This window comes from Macaca nemestrina, chromosome X (genome assembly GCF_043159975.1).
Source record: "Macaca nemestrina isolate mMacNem1 chromosome X, mMacNem.hap1, whole genome shotgun sequence".
Classification (NCBI taxonomy): domain Eukaryota; kingdom Metazoa; phylum Chordata; class Mammalia; order Primates; family Cercopithecidae; genus Macaca; species Macaca nemestrina.
Window position 1 is genome coordinate 132,764,261 of NC_092145.1, and position 17,700 is coordinate 132,781,960.

Below are 17,700 nucleotides of genomic sequence, written 5' to 3' on the forward strand. Positions count from 1 at the left end.
CCAACAATTTACAGTCTTTTATTTTTTCTCCACTTTTGATTCCAACTATTACAATTCTGTGTCCTTTCACATTTCCAAAAAAAAAAAAAACCAAATTTACTGTCATAATATCTTGTTTCAAACAAGTAAAATGGAATGTTTCTAATTTGTTTCACAAAATAATAAAACTCTTACATTCACAGCAATGTTTAAGTAATGTCATTCATAAACTTAGTTTCTAAAGTTACTCAAACCTTCTGATAATAGGAACAATATTTTGAAAAAACTATCCAGGAACTTATTACAGAACAAGAAAACAAACATGTTATACACTGTGTTGCCTCCAATCCCACCCTGACCTTCTACAGCTTAGAATGTGGACTTTTCCTTTCAACCACAAGGCAAAGAATGCCTTGAGTTCTACTAGGGGTGGGAGAATCTGCTAAGTATGGCCTGGGAACGTGCATTGGCCACAGCCTTAATGCGAGCCCTTGCTGCAAGTCTGGCTTGAGCTCGCTCTTCCTCATCTTTCAAAGCCTCTTCATACCAGGTTGGGAAGGCACTGGGGACAGTATCGTGGATCTTCGCTAAAAACTCTAGGACTTTCATCTTGGTGGTTTCTACATGAGCTCGTGGACCCCATAGAAACTGATAGCGTGGAGGATCACTGTTGGGCACTTGCTGATACTGCAGGTAATTTTCTCTCACAAAATCTTGAGTGATGATCTTCTTGGGCTCCCCAAAAATGAAGTGCCTCCTCCCCTCATATAACCCCATCACATTCAATACTTGCCAGATTTGTTCCTCAGTGGCACAATTACCATTTGTGAAGATCACACCCAGGATAGTCATCAGCAGGCCCGTCCGGGGCACACGTCTGTCATCACTCAACTTTGCATCATAGGTTGGTACCAGTTTGTTGATGAGGAAATAGATGTGCCTATCTGGATCCACTTCCTTCAAGTCAAGTCCAAAGACCATCTCCAGGTGATCTGAAACTTTCCGTAGGATCTCACTGAAGTATCTCCTGGGAATTTGGACTATATCCCTCAGCATAGCTGCCTTTATAATAAGCTCTTTCATTTGATACTTGTACAGAAGGTAATGCACCAAAATAAACACCTTCTCATCTACAGGGCTTCTGGTCATGTGCTCATTGGCAGCCAGGGCCTGTGAGGATCTTGGCCTTTCCTCCGTTTGGTTGTTGATGCTTTCATTAGATCTTAAATATGAAACAGCTGCAGCAGTAGTAGTGGTGGATGTGGCTCTCTGAGGCCCGTGGGGATTGCTGGTTGTCTTGGGAGCAGTTGAGCTCTGGATGGCACTACTGAAATGAGCAGAGGAAGAGGAGGAAAATTCTATTCCCACTCTTGCAGTGGCTTGAGCATCCATCAGAGGCTCTGGCTCTTCTCGAGCCTGACGGCGTTTCTCACGGGCACGAAGCTTACTCTTTTGACCCCGAGGCATGATGACTTTAGACACAGTAGACACAAGTGAGCTCTGTGACCTAGAGGAAAGAGGATGAGATGGTTGGGTCACTTCAACTGGGAGACACCTCCGTGACTTTATTGAAGGCCGCCTCAGCAGTTTTCCTTGAAGTCACTGCTCTAGGAATCCCATAATGCTCCTATTCCCTGATCTGCTTGTTCCCTAGGAACCCTGTGGAATTAACTAAGGTATGACTTAGGTTGTCACTACTTGCCAGATATGCCTGGGACCTACTGGGATTTAGAGAACTGGCTCTGTTCTGGGGCAGGAGGTCTTTCTCTCAGTTCACATTAAGGATCATTATCTCACTTCTGTTATGACCTGGGGTCCCTCTGATCTACTACTTTGATGCTGACCCCTCACTTCTGTGATCCCAGAAGGTGAATTCAGGGAAACCTCATCTGACCACAAGTGCCTGGAGACACAGAGACAGATGAAAGCACAGGCCAAGCTCTGTGGGACTCTCTATCCTGGGGTAATTAGTGTTCTCAGTCCTCACTTAGTGATTTCACCTTTGCTTTTGCTAAGGCCTGGGACTCCTCCCTCTGCTGACCTTAGAGTGATCTCCTCTGGGCAAAGCCTTCATATCCTTGAAAGCCCTAATGAGAATATTTGGCAGACCACAGCCTAATATATCTGCTCCAGGTTCACTCAGGTGTGAAGGTCTGAATAGGGCTCTGTGACCCCCTACTGTTCCGGGGTGGGTAGTCCTTTCAGTCCTTACTTAGTGTCCACACACAGACTTCTAGAAGACTATGGGTCTCTTCCCTCTAATGCCACCAAACTGCCCCTCTCAGACTAAAGACCTCATCTCCCTGATCACCCTCCCACCTAGCCCCTCACAAGTATAATGTGAGGGAGGGCCTTGCCCAAAGCCTCTCTGGGCTGACAGCAGGGGTGGGGCTTTGTGAAGTTCCCTTTGTTAGGGGTGGGTGGTTCCCTGAGACCTCACTCAATATTCTCACTTTAACCCCTAACAGGGTCTGGGAATCATCCTGCTACTGACTGGACATCACTCTGCTCCCATTCCAAGGCATTCACTTCCCTGAGACACCAGAGGCAGAAGTCAGGGTTCCTTGCATCAATCCACCTTCATTCACCTTAGCTTTTCAGGACTGAGAGTATGACGAGGGCTCTGTGAGACCCCTCTGTGCTCAGGGCTTCGGAGGTCCGCTCAGACCTCATTCAGGGTCTTCCCCTTCACTCCTATTAGAGCCTGGGAACTCGCCCTCTGCTGGTCTGAAGCCCGCATCCTGGTCCAATACCCTCACTGGCTCAGTCTCCTCTGGGGGGGGGGGGGGCATTTAGAAGGTACTCAGAGGTCGCTACATCCCACGATTCCTGTCTTTGCTCTATCAGAGCTGAAAGCAGGGGAATAACTCTCTGGGAGCGCCTCTAGTCTGGGGTGGGTGGTCCTCTCACACCTAACACCGGGTCTTTACCTTAATTCTAGACAGGGCTCAAAGCTCCTACCTCGACTGATATGAGTGATGCTACCCGCCCTCACCCCAACACTTCCCTCAAACACCGCAGGAGAAAGTCCGTGTGCCTCAGGTCCTTCCGCCCCCATCTGGGGCCTTCCCAAGGTCGACCGCAAGGGCTGGACTCTGCAAAGCCCCTCTGTTCTGAAAACCGGGCGGAAGAGGGGGACTCCCTTTATTCCCGTTCTTTCAGGGTCTTTGCCTTTACTCCTGCTACGGCCTGGGAACTCTCCCTCTGCTGGTCTGAAGCCCACCCTCTAGTCCAATACCCTCACTCGCCCAGTCTCCTCAGTCCGATACCCTTACCCGCCCAGTATCCTCAGTCCGATACCCTCACCCGCCCAGTCTCCTGAGTCAGACACCCTCACCCGCCCAGTCTCCTCAGTACCATACCCTCACCCGCCCAGTCTCCTCAGTCAGACACGCTCACGCGTCCAGTCTCCTCAGTCCGACATCCTCACCCGCCCAGTCTCCTCAGTCAGACACCCTCACCCGCCCAGTCTCCTCAGTCCGACACCCTCACCCGCCCAGTCTCCTCAGTCAGACACGCTCACCCGTCCAGTCTCCTCAGTCCGATACCCTCACCCGCCCAGTCTCCTCAGTCAGACACTCTCACCCGCCCAGTCTCCTCAGTCCGATACCCTCACCCGCCCAGTCTCCTCAGTCCGATACCCTCACCCGCCCAGTCTCCTCAGTCCGACATCTTCACCCGCCCAGTCTCCTCAGTCCCATACCCTCACCCGTCCAGTCGTCTCCTCAGTCCGATACCCTCACCCATCCAGTCTCATCAGCCAGACACCCTCACCCGTCCAGTCTCCTCAGTCGGACACCCTCACCCGCCCAGTCTCCTCAGTCCGATACCCTCACCCGCCCAGTCTCCTCAGTCCCATACCCTCACCCGCCCAGTCTCCTCAGTCCGATACCCTCACCCGCCCAGTCTCCTCAGCCAGACACCCTCACCCGCCCAGTCTCCTTAGTCCGATACCCTCACCCGTCCAGTCTCCTCAGTCAGACACGCTCCCGCGTCCAGTCTCCTCAGTCCGACATCCTCACCCGCCCAGTCTCCTCAGTCTGACATCCTCACCCGCCCAGTCTCCTCGTCAGTCAACCTCACCTGTCCAGTCTCCTCAGTCCGACACCCTCACCTGCCCAGTCTCCTCAGTCCGATACCCTTACCCGCCCAGTCTCCTCAGTCAGACACTCTCACCCGCCCAGTCTCCTCAGTCCGATACCCTCACCCACCCAGTCTCCTCAGTGCGATACCCTCACCCGCCCAGTCTCCTCAGTCCGATACCCTCACCCGCCCAGTCTCCTCAGTCAGACACCCTCACTCGCCCAGTCTCCTTAGTCAGACACGCTCACGCGTCCAGTCTCTTCAGTCCGACATCCTCACCCGCCCAGTCTCCTCAGTCCGATACCCTCACCCGCCCAGTCTCCTCAGTCCGATACCCTCACCGGCCCAGTCTCCTCAGTCAGACACGCTCACCCGTCCAGTCTCCTCAGTCCGACATCCTCACCCGCCATTCTCCTCAGTCAGACACCCACACCCGCCCAGTCTCCTCAGTCCGATACCCTCACCCGCCCAGTCTCCTCAGTCCGACATCCTCACCCGCCCAGTCTCCTCAGTCAAACACCCACACCCACCCAGTCTCCTCAGTCCGATACCCTCACCCGCCCAGTCTCCTCAGTCCGATACCCTCACCCGCCCAGTCTACTCAGTCCGATACCCTCACCCGCCCAGTCTCCTCAGTCCGATACCCTCACCCGCCCAGTCTCCTCAGTCCGATACCCTCAACCGACCAGTCTCCTCAGTCAGACACCCTCACCTGCCCCGTCTCCTCAGTCCGAAACCCTCACCCGCCCAGTCTCCTCAGTCAGACACTCTCACCCGCCCAGTCTCCTTAGTCCAATACCCTCACCCATCCAGTCTCCTCAGTCAGACACGCTCCCGCGTCCAGTCTCCTCAGTCCCACACCCTCACCCGCCCAGTCTCCTCAGTCCCACACCCTCACCTGCCCAGTCTACTCAGTCAGACACCCTCACCCGTCCAGTCTCCTCAGTCCGATACCCTCACCCGCCCAGTCTCCTCAGTCAGACACTCTCACCCGCCCAGTCTCCTCAGTCCGATACCCTCACCCGCCCAGTCTCCTCAGTCCGATACCCTCACCCGCCCAGTCTCCTCAGTCCGACATCTTCACCCGCCCAGTCTCCTCAGTCCCATACCCTCACCCGTCCAGTCGTCTCCTCAGTCCGATACCCTCACCCATCCAGTCTCATCAGCCAGACACCCTCACCCGTCCAGTCTCCTCAGTCGGACACCCTCACCCGCCCAGTCTCCTCAGTCCGATACCCTCACCCGCCCAGTCTCCTCAGTCCCATACCCTCACCCGCCCAGTCTCCTCAGTCCGATACCCTCACCCGCCCAGTCTCCTCAGCCAGACACCCTCACCCGCCCAGTCTCCTTAGTCCGATACCCTCACCCGTCCAGTCTCCTCAGTCAGACACGCTCCCGCGTCCAGTCTCCTCAGTCCGACATCCTCACCCGCCCAGTCTCCTCAGTCTGACATCCTCACCCGCCCAGTCTCCTCGTCAGTCAACCTCACCTGTCCAGTCTCCTCAGTCCGACACCCTCACCTGCCCAGTCTCCTCAGTCCGATACCCTTACCCGCCCAGTCTCCTCAGTCAGACACTCTCACCCGCCCAGTCTCCTCAGTCCGATACCCTCACCCACCCAGTCTCCTCAGTGCGATACCCTCACCCGCCCAGTCTCCTCAGTCCGATACCCTCACCCGCCCAGTCTCCTCAGTCAGACACCCTCACTCGCCCAGTCTCCTTAGTCAGACACGCTCACGCGTCCAGTCTCTTCAGTCCGACATCCTCACCCGCCCAGTCTCCTCAGTCCGATACCCTCACCCGCCCAGTCTCCTCAGTCCGATACCCTCACCCGCCCAGTCTCCTCAGTCCGATACCCTCACCGGCCCAGTCTCCTCAGTCAGACACGCTCACCCGTCCAGTCTCCTCAGTCCGACATCCTCACCCGCCATTCTCCTCAGTCCGACATCCTCACCCGCCCAGTCTCCTCAGTCAAACACCCACACCCACCCAGTCTCCTCAGTCCGATACCCTCACCCGCCCAGTCTCCTCAGTCAGACACCCACACCCGCCCAGTCTCCTCAGTCCGATACCCTCACCCGCCCAGTCTCCTCAGTCCGATACCCTCACCCGCCCAGTCTCCTCAGTCCGATACCCTCAACCGACCAGTCTCCTCAGTCAGACACCCTCACCTGCCCAGTCTCCTCAGTCCGAAACCCTCACCCGCCCAGTCTCCTCAGTCAGACACTCTCACCCGCCCAGTCTCCTTAGTCCAATATCCTCACCCATCCAGTCTCCTCGGTCAGACACGCTCCCGCGTCCAGTCTCCTCAGTCCCACACCCTCACCCGCCCAGTCTCCTCAGTCCCACACCCTCACCCGCCCAGTCTACTCAGTCAGACACCCTCACCCGCCCAGTCTCCTCAGTCCGATACCCTCACCCGCCCAGTCTCCTCAGTCCGATACCCTCAACAGCTCAGTCTCCTCAGTCAGACACCCTCACCTGCCCAGTCTCCTCAGTCCGATACCCTCACCCGCCCAGTCTCCTCAGTCAGACATCCTCATCCGCACAGTCTCCTCAGTCAGACATCCTCATCCGCACAGTCTCCTCAGACACCCACACCCGCCCAGTCTCCTCAGTCAGACACGCTCACGCGTCCAGTCTCCTCAGTCCGACATCCTCACCCGCCCAGTCTCCTCAGTCCGATACCCTCACCCGCCCAGTCTCCTCAGTCCGACATCCTCACCCGCCCAGTCTCCTCAGTCAGACACCCTCACCCGCCCAGTCTCCTCAGTCCGATACCCTCGCCCTTCCAGTCTCCTCAGCCAGACACCCTCACGCGTCCAGTCTCCTCAGTCACACACCCTCACCCACCCAGTCTCGTCAGTCCGATACCCTCATCCGCCCAGTCTCCTCAGTCCCATACCCTCACCCGCCCAGTCTCCTCAGTCAGACACGCTCAGGCGTCCAGTCTCCTCAGTCCGACATCCTCACCCGCCCAGTCTCCTCAGTCCGACATCCTCACCCGCCCAGTCTCCTCAGTCGGATACCCTCACCTGCCCAGTCTCGTCAGTCCGATACCCTCACCCGCCCAGTCTCCTCAGTCCCATACCCTCACCCGCCCAGTCTCCTCAGTCAGACAGCCTCACCCGCCCAGTCTCCTCAGTCCCATACCCTCACCCGCCCAGTCTCCTCAGTCAGACAGCCTCACCCGCCCAGTCTCCTCAGTCCCATACCCTCACCCGCCCAGTCTCCTCAGTCAGACAGCCTCATCCGCCCAGTCTCCTCAGTCCTATACCCTCACCCGCCCAGTCTCCTCAGTCAGACACCCTCACCCGCCCAGTCTCCTCAGTCCGATACCGTCACCTGCCCAGTCTCCTCAGTCAGACACCCTCACCCGCCCAGTCTCCTCAGTCCGATACCCTCACCCGTCCAGTCTCCTCAGTCCGATAACCTCACCCGCCCAGTTTCCTCACTCAGACACCCTCACCCGCCCAGTCTCCTCAGGGACTATTTAAAAGGTATTCGGGGGTCGCTACATCGGAGATTCCTGTCTGGGCTTTATCGGAGCTGAAAGCAGGGGCGGAATTCTGTCAGAGCCCCTTTAGTCTGGAGTGGGTGGTCCCCCACACCTAACTCAGGGTCCTTACTTAATTTCAGCCACGGTCTGGAACTCCTCCCTCAGGCGACTGGACACCAGCGCTCTCAGACAGACGCTTTCACTTCCTGCGACCCCACGGCCGGATATCGGGGTGCAAACACTTCCGGGAAAGATTATTTGGGGGTTTCCGGGGCTGGCACTTAGGCTAGGCCCTGTGGGATTGATAACTGTTCTGTGTTTCGCGGTTCACTTAGAACTCACATAGGGGCTTTTTAGTGACTCCAGGCCAGGTCGCCTTCTGGTTACCAAGTTAACCAGCCTTAAAACCAGCGTCTTACTCACATCACCCTCGTTTCCAGAAGGCTAAGTGAAGGGGTTCCTGAGCCTCACAGCCATACCAGAGCCTCCCAGAACTGACAGCAGAAGCCAGCCACTGTGCTGTCAGTCTGTTTTCAGTGGGCAGTTTCCTCAGAAACATACACAGAATCCTCGCCGTTACTTCTGTTAGGTTTAGGATTCCTCCTTCTGCTGGCCTGGATCTGACACAGCGATCCACAGTTTTCACTTCACAGTTTTAGATTTTATTACATTTACTACAGATCAGAGACTTTTTTCTTTGTTTTGTTTTGTTTTGAGACGGAGTCTCGCTGTGTCCTCCAGGCTGGGCGCAGTGGCGTGATCTTGGCTCACCGCAACCTCCTCCTCCAGGGTTCAAGTGATTCTCCCGCCTCAGCCTCCCGAGTGGCTGGGATTACAGGCACGTGCCACCACGCCCGGTCAATTTTTGTATTTTTGTAGATATGGGGTTTCACTATGTTGGCCTAGCCAGTCTCGAGCTCCTGACCTCAGGTGATCCGCCCACCCTGGCTTCCCAAGGTGCTAGTATTACAGGTGTGAGTCACCTTGCCTGGCCCAGGTGATGACATTTTGAGAGTGGCTAGTACAGAAAGTATTTGTTTGTTTTCGATTTATTCAGGTTGGGGTAATTACAATAACAAAGAGATATCTTTGTGTCTCACATATACTTGTCACCCCCAGTCAATTTAACATCATTTACACTGCTTCTCCATTCACCCTGGAAATGTTTGCATAGCAGATCAGCCCCCTACACCACTTGGTATCTGGTGGGAAAAGGCCACCAAACACAGCTGAAGGATATATTTCTTCTGGTGTAAAAAGAAGGCAGGAAAAGTGAGAGGCAATCTGAGCTAGGGATAACATGTGGATCCTTTTTCAAGACATGTCCACATTCAACCTTTTACTTATAGAGGCAGTGAAGTCTCAGAGAACTCCCCCTCCAGTTTCTTTTTCCTTGCAGTGACACACTCTGTGCCACTACTTATTGGTACTACTCGCCCTGTTTTAACTGTCTAATCGCCAATCCCACCCACTTGTACAGCTTCCTATCCACTTGTAGCAGGGTTGAGAGCTGCCTTGATGACTGATAAGAGATTGTAGCTTCCCTTACAAGATATAATCTTTCTTATTCTCACTGGAAGGGGTGCACTGAACCACCATAGTAGTGAAGAGAGCTTTCCTAGAATCAATTAATATAATCACTGGGTGATGCAAGGGAGTAAGTCATACCCTGCCTGAGAAGTGGGAAGGGGAAAGTCTAATAGAGCATACCTCTTGGCCTTTCATCCAATAGATCTGCCTACTCAGATCACCCTACAATTTCATGCTGGTAATGATTCAGAGATTGCCAAGCCTATTCATAAAAGTTGTCCAACACACCACCAGTTTCCTCACCTTCACTCCTTCTGGTCCCATTGCTATCCCATGCTGAACTCTGGATACAGATCCCAGACCACTCCCTACCCTGAGTTCTCTGGACTTGGTTTAGCTTGTGATCTCTCTCATGGGTTCTGAAAATTGTTCTAGTCCCCGGTTTTCTTGATGTTCTTCACTAACTGAGGTTTTTCTGTCAGGGCACATTTTCTGGACCCTGGTCATACTAACCAAGTTCTTTCTTCTCAAAGTGAAGACAAAAGTTTTCTTGACATATGAGAATTTTAAAGCAAATGCCCAGAGAAATCTCAGTGCTCAAGACATCACTACCGATGTCTCACTTTGGATGAGGGATTAAGTTCATTTTCTGTTCAACCTACTTAGAAAATGGAAATTAAAATTGAAATAGCAGTGAAACAATACAACTTGGCTAAACATTTATCCCAAGTTTAAAATTTATCAAATAAAATACCCATGAGAGTATACAACATTTTTGGAATGAAAGTTTAGTAGTATTCAAAAAATTGACAATCATCACATTCTTTACACTTTAACTGAATTTATACTTTTCTACGTCTTTCCTGTAATAAAATATTTACATTTACCCAAGAAGTCATGTTCAGTAATGTTTATTTCAATCTTATTAGTCATAGCAATAAATGGAAAACACCTTATACATCCATCAGTAGAAGAATTGTTAATTATGATACATATGTCCTTTGAAATTCTTGGTAGTAGCTTAAACAGTGAGGTGGATCTATATGTGCTCTCATGGAAAGTTCCTGCATCCATTTTATTTAGTGACAAATGCAACAGGTACAACAAAATGTACATCAGTATATATATATGTTAAAAGTTCACAATATATTTTCCTACCACATGTATGTAAGAAAAAAGCCTAGAATATACATAAAAATAAAAGAGTCAAGGTTTTTAATGGTGGTTACTTCTGGTAGGGAATAGATTTTGGAGGAACAGAGTAAGGGAGCAGAATTGTGATTTATCCATAGTGTTAGAATTTTCTTAAGCATCAAGAATATTTGAGTAATTAATATATTTGAGTAAAACTAACAACAGAAATAGGAGCTGTGCAATATTCTAATAGTCACTGCTAGTGGATGTAATGGAAGAAGCCTGAAATTCTAAAGTCTTAGCACAACAAAAGTTAATTTTCACACCCATAAAATCTGATGTGAGTTAACAGGGGGTCTTCACTGTCAGAGGACCCAGGAATCCAGGCTACTTCCATCATGTGGCACCACATCTCATCATGAGAGCTCCACGTTTGCTGCTGAATAGAACTGACATACCGACTCTCAAATGCCTTGGCCTGAAAATGACAAGCATAGCTTCTGTTTATATTTCAGTGGCCCTTTCTAACAACAAATGGACTGGGGAATACAGTCTCCCCATGTGCCCAGGAAGGACAGCAAAACAAGTGGATGGAAACTTGGAGTCTCTCCCACAATCTATTACCTATTAGATGCTCAATAAAAAGCAAATACGAAACTTTGTTTTGACAACAACCTCTATTCTTGGAAAAGTTTCTAAGAAGGCCAAAATTGCCTTGCAATTTGGGAAATTTTTCTAGTGTGTACCATGTGACAGTCATTTTCAAACGTAGGATCACACCAATTTTCTAAAGAGCCATGAAAATCTCAGCAAGGATGATCCTTTGTCTCTCATCACTAAATAGTACCTTTCTCTACTGACCTTTGCAATAATCTCAAAATATGGAGGATGTTATTCTTCCTTTTAGTGCATGGTCTAAATAATACCTTGGGAGTCTCTGCTACCACCTGATTAACACACCTAAACACTTGTGCAGTGTGTCTTTACACACACTGAAAAGTAGGATTTTCCTCTGGGGCAGATAGAAACAAAAGTCAGGAGAATTATGGTGAATTAATTTTATTCTTTTCTTATCAAAGCACTGCCAAAGACACATTGTCTACATTAATAGTAGGCTGAATAATTGCTCCACAAAGATGGTTATACCCTTATCCTTGAAAAATGAATGTGCTTTGTTATATGACCAAAGGCACTTTGCAGAAGCATTAAGGTTATGCAACTGAACTTAAAATAAAAATATTACACTAGGTTATTCAGGTAAGTCTGATATCATGACATGAGAATTCACAAGCAGAGAACTTTCTCTGGCTGGAGGCAGAAGAGAGATGCAGCAGAGGGGAAGTTAGAGAGATTACAAGTGTGAAAAGAATTCAACCTACAAGTGTTGACTCAAAATGTATGAGCCCACATTCAAGGACTGGAGAGAGGCCTGCCAGCTCCAGCTGACGGTCAGCTAGGAAACAGGACCTCAATCTTATTACCACAAAGAACTGGATTCTGTCAACAACCTGAATGAGTTCAGAAGAAGAATCTTCTCAGAGTCTCATAAGAAGACTGCCAGCTGAAAACTTGATTTGAACCTTGTGAAAATTTGAGTACAGAATCTAGCAGAACCATTCCATCCTTCACACGTACAGAAACGCAGACAATAAACCCTACAAAGATAATAAACGTGTGCTGTTGTAAACCACTACATTTGTGGTAATCTGTTACAGCTACCATAGAAAACTATTACAACTTTCTGGAAAGACTACAGAATTTATAAGAATTCACTCTCTTCAGATGGTTGCTACACAGTTATTTCCTTGGTCTTTCTTCACTGAACACCTAGGAGGGAAGCTTTGAGTTTTGGCGCTTAGTTGAGCTCATTCATCAGTGTATAGATTCAGTAGCAACATTCAAAAAGTCACCAGATTAAAACCTCTTCTTTTTCTAATCTCACCTGCTTTCTAAAACCTCTTCTCTACTTCAGGATTATATCTCTGCTTCAGGATAAAGTATCAGTTGATTCTATCCCAAATCAAACTCTCCTCACCAGCAGATTTGAAAGCACTTTGAGTGTGGTGGAGGCACCCAGGGATGAATAGGTGTCTAAGCTTCACTATTTGAAGTGAACAATTACATAGAATGGGCTGTTGCTGTTAGGGGGAATTCAAGGTGAGGGGTGGGGTTTCTAGGGAGTTGGAAGTCTCTATGTCCAGGAGAAGGCAGGCAAGTCTGGGCTGTCTATTCCTCTGGAGCAAGTGCAGGCTCCAGAGAAGGACACAGTAAAGCTGGCCAGCAGATCAGTTCCAGTTCAGACAGAAGGGCACAGTGGGGAAGATCCAGGGGAAAGGCATGGTAATGTGGGAAAGTGCTGGACTGAACCCATGTGAAGGGACCAGGGCAGAGTCAGCTCCGGAACAATCTGGGCTAAAGGTGGGAGGACTCCAGGCCAATGAACCCCACAGACAGTCCCAGATTGTGTCTCATTCTCATTCTGCCTTCCATTTTAGGGCCTGCTTTTAGTGCTTTGGCGACAGGGTCTTTCTTTTCTTTGTCTGAGAGACATTGTGGAGTAGTGAGAAGTGAAAAGAATTAATAGGCCTAAGATCTGCTTCAGGCTGAGAGGAGTGGAATAGTGTGGGCTGTAGAGGAATTCAGACTAGGAGGTCTCAACTCAGCCTTGTCACTTATATGTGAACTCGAAAATTCTATGAGCCTCAAGTTCTTTGTGAAGTGGGCTTGATGAAGTCATTTTGTTCTTTGGCTAGCATATACCTTGTGAAGTCTGACTTTTAGAATGTAAGTTATTTGTGTAGGGCAGCTGGCACAGTGTTAGTGTGTGCTGGGTTTTTGATAACTAACAGTTGTTTCTATTATGTTTTAGATTGCTAACACTACCAACCTTCCCCTCTTGGAAATTTTTAATTTATTTTTCATCCTGGAGATGTTAATATGCAGCCCTCTAGGACATGGAAAACCAAAGCAATCAAAATGCTTCTTACCAAGAGAACGTTACTTACTTGATAAGAAACTTTTTGAGGATATACATTTTTTATATTGTGTGTTGGGAGAATCTTCCCCAGCTAGATGCAGCTCAACTAGATGCTCCTAGAAAATGTGTCAAGGACTTCCTCATTCACTCCCATCAAAACACCTATCCCTTGCTTTGAGTTTGCCAAATTACACTCAAGATAACCTAGTCTAAACACCCTATTAATGGAATGGACTCTGCCATGATATGAATGTGTCTCCCAAAAAGGCAACTGTTAGACACTTAATCCCCAATCCAATAGTATCGTGAGGTAGGGTCTGATGAGAAGTAATCAGGCCGTGAGAGATCTGCCCTTATAAATGGATTAATACCTTTATCACAAGAGTGGGTTTGTTTCGAAAAGTATGTTTGGTCCCTTTTTCTCTTGCTTTCCCTTTCTTACTACCTCACTTTCTGCCATGGGATGGCCCAGCAAGACATCCCTCCCTTGATGCCACCAAACGCCTTGATCTTGGAACTTCCCAGCCTCCACTACTGTGAAAAAAATTCTTTTCCTTAAAAGTAACCCAGTCTCTGGCATTCTATTATAGCAACACAAAATAAAATAACACAGGCTCTGTCTTTCCAAGGCCAGAGCAAAGAGTGCCAGTAAAGTGGCTTCTGAGCATCCCATGTTAAGACAGTATTTTTCTCAGAAACTTGCTGGAGATGATGTGCATAGAACACGTGGTTTGTGGTCAATTGCACTGGAGTTAGGAGAGCACAGGAAACCTTTCATTCCTGCCCCAGGTGAAGATTTCTTTCTGGTTTATCCATGAGCCCAAGCAACTGCTATAATTACTTGTCCATTCCAGACCTTAAGTCTTTCAACCCTGAACATGTCTTCAGAGAGGATGGCCACTGCTCACCACTCTCAGAGCCTCATCTTACCAACCAAGCACAGTGGCTCACACCTGTAATCCCAGCACTTTGGGAGGCAGAGGCAGGCAGATTGCTTGAGTCCAGGAGTTGGAGAACAGCCTGGGCCACATGGCGAAACCCTATCTCTACTAAAAATGTAAAAAAATTAACCAGGCACAATGGCGTGCACGTGTAGTCTCAGCTACTCTGGAGGCTGAGGTAGGAGAATCACCTGAGCCTAGGAAGTTGAGGCTGCAGTGAGTTGTGATCCCATCACTGCACTTCAGCCTGGGTGACAAGAGTGAGGAAAAAAAAAAAAAAAAACCACAACTGATTCACACTGAAAGACTTTCAATTTCCCAAACCTCCAATCCCACTTGCCTTAAGATATTTACATTTGATGCTCTCATCTAGATAACCCTCCCCCTACATTCTCACTTTCTTTGACTTGTCCTTTAGGTCTTAGTAGGTATCTCACCATATTCCTTATGTAATATCTACCCCTAGATTCTAAAATCCAGTGGGCACAGGTAGATCTTCCTTATCCTGACATCCTAGCACAAGGCCTTCCAAAGAGCAGATGCTCAATTAATGTTTGAGGAATAAATGAACCAGTGGGCAAAAGGCCTAATTTATTACAATGTAATTATATGAATAATGTAAGCATATCCTGGCATATATATCTTAATTTTACATAACAACAGAATAAAAGTCAATAGGGAATGTAATAATAGCCATCTTTTACTCTTTTCTCTATTTCTTTTCTTTTTTTTTTTGAGATGGAGTCTCACTCTGTCACCCAGGCTGGAGTGCAGTGGCGTGATCTCAGCTCACTGCAAGCTCCGCCTCCCGGGTTCACGTCATTTTCCTGCCTCAGCCTCCTGAGTAGATGGGACTACAGGAGCCCGCCACCACGCCTGGCTAATTTTTTGTATTTTTAGTAGAGACGGGGTTTCACTGTGTTAGCCAAGATGGTCTCGATCTCCTGACCTCGTGATCTGCCTGCCTCGGCTTCCCAAAGTGCTGGGATTACAGGTGTGAGCCACCGCACCTGGCCCTCCTTTCTCTATTTCTTGATCCCATTTATTACACTCCTAAATTATTTCACATTGAATTAGGAAACGCCCAATTTACTACCATGCTATCATGTTTCGATCACTAAATAAATGGAGAGTTTCCCAATTTGATTTGTAAAGCAATACATCGCTTACCCTTAATCTCACATACAGCAAAATTTGAGCAATGTCATTCACAAACTTAGATAATGAAGCTACTTTAACCATCTATTAAAGGAACATCATCTTTAAAAAATTCCAAGTCATCACATAGAACATTAACACAAACATGTTATTCACCTTGTTGTCTCCAGTCCCACCCTGACCTCCCACAGCTCAGAATGTGGATTTCTTTTCAAACACAAAGTGAAGAATCTGCCTCAGACTTTACTGCAGTTGGGAGGAGTTGCTGGACTTAACCTTGGAACGTGCACCGGCCGTGGCACTAATGCGAGCCTTGGCTGCAACTCTGGCTCTGGCTCTCTCTTCCTCATCTTGCAAAGCCTCTGTATACCAGGTTGAGAATTCACTGGGAACTGTATTATTTACCTTGGCCAAAAACTCAAGAACTTTCATCTTGCTGGTTTCGGCATGGGCTCTTGGGCCCCATAGGAATTGATAGCGTGGAGGATCACTGTTGGGCACTTGCTGGTACTCCAGGTAATTTTCTTTCACCAAATCTTTGGTAAGGAGCTTCCTGGGCTCCCCAAAAATGAAGTGCTCAATTCCATCATATAACCCCATCATATTAAACACTTTCCAGATTTCCTCCTCAGCAGCACAATTACCCTTTGTGAAGATAATACCCAGGACAGTCATCAGCAGGCCAGTCTTGGGCACGCTTGTTTCATCACTCAGCCTTGCATCACAGTCTAGATCTAGTTTGTTGATCAGGACATAGATGTGCTTATTAGGCTCCACTTCCTTCAGGTCAAGACCAAAGATCAGCTCTAGGTGCTCAGAAGCTCTCCTCAGGATTACGGGGAACTGGCTCTTGCACATATGGGTCACATTTCTCAGCATATCTGCCTTTGTAATGGGCTCTTTCATTTGGTACTTGTACAGCAAGTAATGCACCAACATAATTACTTTCTCACCTAGAGGGCCTCTGGGAAAGTTATCAGTGGCTGCTAGATCTTGTGTGCATCTTGGTCTTTCTTCCATTTGGTCGTTGACTCCTTCGGTATGTCTTGTGTGTGAAGCAGCTGTAGCAGATGTGCTGATGGATAGGGCTTCCCAAAGTCCATGGGGATTGTTGGCTGTCCCATCAAGTGAACTCTGGGAAACATCCTTCAAACAAGAAGAAGGGGAGGGGGGGTATTCTTCCTCCTCTTCTAAAATGGCCAGAGCATCTATCAAATCTTCCAGCCCTCCTCGGGCCTGACGGCGTTTTTCCCTGGCACGGAGTTTACTCTTCTGACCTCGAGGCATGATGACTCCGTTCAGGTGCAGCAGCCAAAAGGGCAGGTGATCCCGTGACCTGAAGGAGAGAAGATAAAATGGGGTGTGCCCATTCAGCAGAGAGATACAATTTTAGCTTTACTGATGGCCACCTCTGCAAGTTTTCTTGGTGCATTACTCAAGGAAAAACAAGGCCCCTATTCTTTGATTTCCCTGCCCCCTGAGTACTCTGTGAAATAACTAGGGTGTGTTTTAGGTTGCCACTTGCCAGACCTGCCTGGGGCTTACTGGGTGATGACAGCCAGGCCTGGCAGGTCCAGGCTTTGTGGAGGCCCCTTTGTTCTTGGGTAGGGACTCTTTTCTCAGTTCACATTCAGAACTGTCCTCTTGATTTCTGGTAGGTTCTGGGATCCCTCTACTTGACTGACCCCTCATTTCAGTCCCCTCATTTCCCTGCTACCCTGGTGGAGAAACTGAAAGAGAAACTCATCTGATCACACCTGCCTGAGGACATCTAGGATGACTACAACAGAAAAACTCTGAGGGACCTTCTGTATTCTGGGATCCTTAGTGTTCTCATTCTTCACTCAGGGTTTTCACCTTGGCTTCTACTAGGGTCTGGGACTTCACCCTGTGATGACCTGAGACCTATCCCCTCAGAGCAAGGCCCTCAGATCTCTGAGTTACGAAAGGATAAAGTCAGCCTAACATATCTACCCCACAGTCCCTCAGGGTTGACAGCACAGATGGAACTCTGTGCTGTCCCCTTTTGATCTGGGGTGGATGGCTCCCTCAGAACTCTGGATTCTTTTTAGTCTTCTTAGGGCTTGGGACTCCTCCTCTGCTGACCAGAAGCTGGCACTCTGGTCCAGTGCCCTCCTCTCCCTGAGTTCTCACCAGAATTCAGAAGGTGTTTCATCAGGCCCTGTCCTGGACCTGTCATGAATCCATGGGGCCCCAGTCTTTTGGAGTGGAAGTCCCCCTCAAACTTCACTCAAGATCTTTGTATCCCCTTTTGGCAAGGCCTGGAAATAGCTCCTCTGACAACCTAAACCTCTTTACTTCTTTGAGAAAGCAGTAATGGAATTCAGAAAGTGTCACAATAGCCACTCCTACCTGGGCCTCCCTGGGCTGAGAGCAGGG

At 49.1% G+C, this 17,700-nt stretch overlaps 2 protein-coding genes across 3 annotated transcripts in view; both read right to left on the bottom strand.

The window, feature by feature from the left end:
- On the bottom strand, nucleotides 1-15,384 carry LOC105499120 (melanoma-associated antigen B10-like). The gene is made up of 7 exons (XM_011771585.2): nucleotides 15,313-15,384; nucleotides 11,604-11,732; nucleotides 10,588-10,702; nucleotides 8,699-8,807; nucleotides 7,989-8,180; nucleotides 7,691-7,873; nucleotides 1-1,486 (listed from the first exon to the last, which is right to left on the bottom strand). Exons 1-7 carry the CDS (start codon nucleotides 15,382-15,384, stop codon nucleotides 403-405), a joined length of 1,884 nt encoding a protein of 627 aa, XP_011769887.2. The 3' UTR covers nucleotides 1-402.
- The window catches only part of LOC105499117 (MAGE family member B10), a 20,213-nt gene continuing 17,445 nt past the window's right edge, over nucleotides 14,933-17,700 (bottom strand). For both annotated transcript variants that reach the window (XM_071088806.1, XM_071088807.1), the window contains exon 3: nucleotides 14,933-16,636. In XM_071088806.1, coding sequence (XP_070944907.1) covers nucleotides 15,544-16,636 — 1,093 coding nt within the window. In that variant the 3' untranslated portion in view covers nucleotides 14,933-15,543. The remainder of the gene's footprint in view (nucleotides 16,637-17,700) is intronic.

What these genes read in the sequence shown, in the direction of transcription:
- LOC105499120 (XM_011771585.2), bottom strand. Translation starts at nt 15,384, where the DNA reads ATGGTTAAAGTAGCTTCATTATCTAAGTTTGTGAATGACATTGCTCAA. An exon ending in TGCTGTATGTGAGATTAAGG is followed by an intron (nt 11,733 to 15,312) that starts GTAAGCGATGTA and finishes GAACTCATTCAG; the next exon opens with GTTGTTGACAGAATCCAGTT. An exon ending in GATTCCTGGGTCCTCTGACA is followed by an intron (nt 8,808 to 10,587) that starts GTGAAGACCCCC and finishes TTTTTACACCAG; the next exon opens with AAGAAATATATCCTTCAGCT.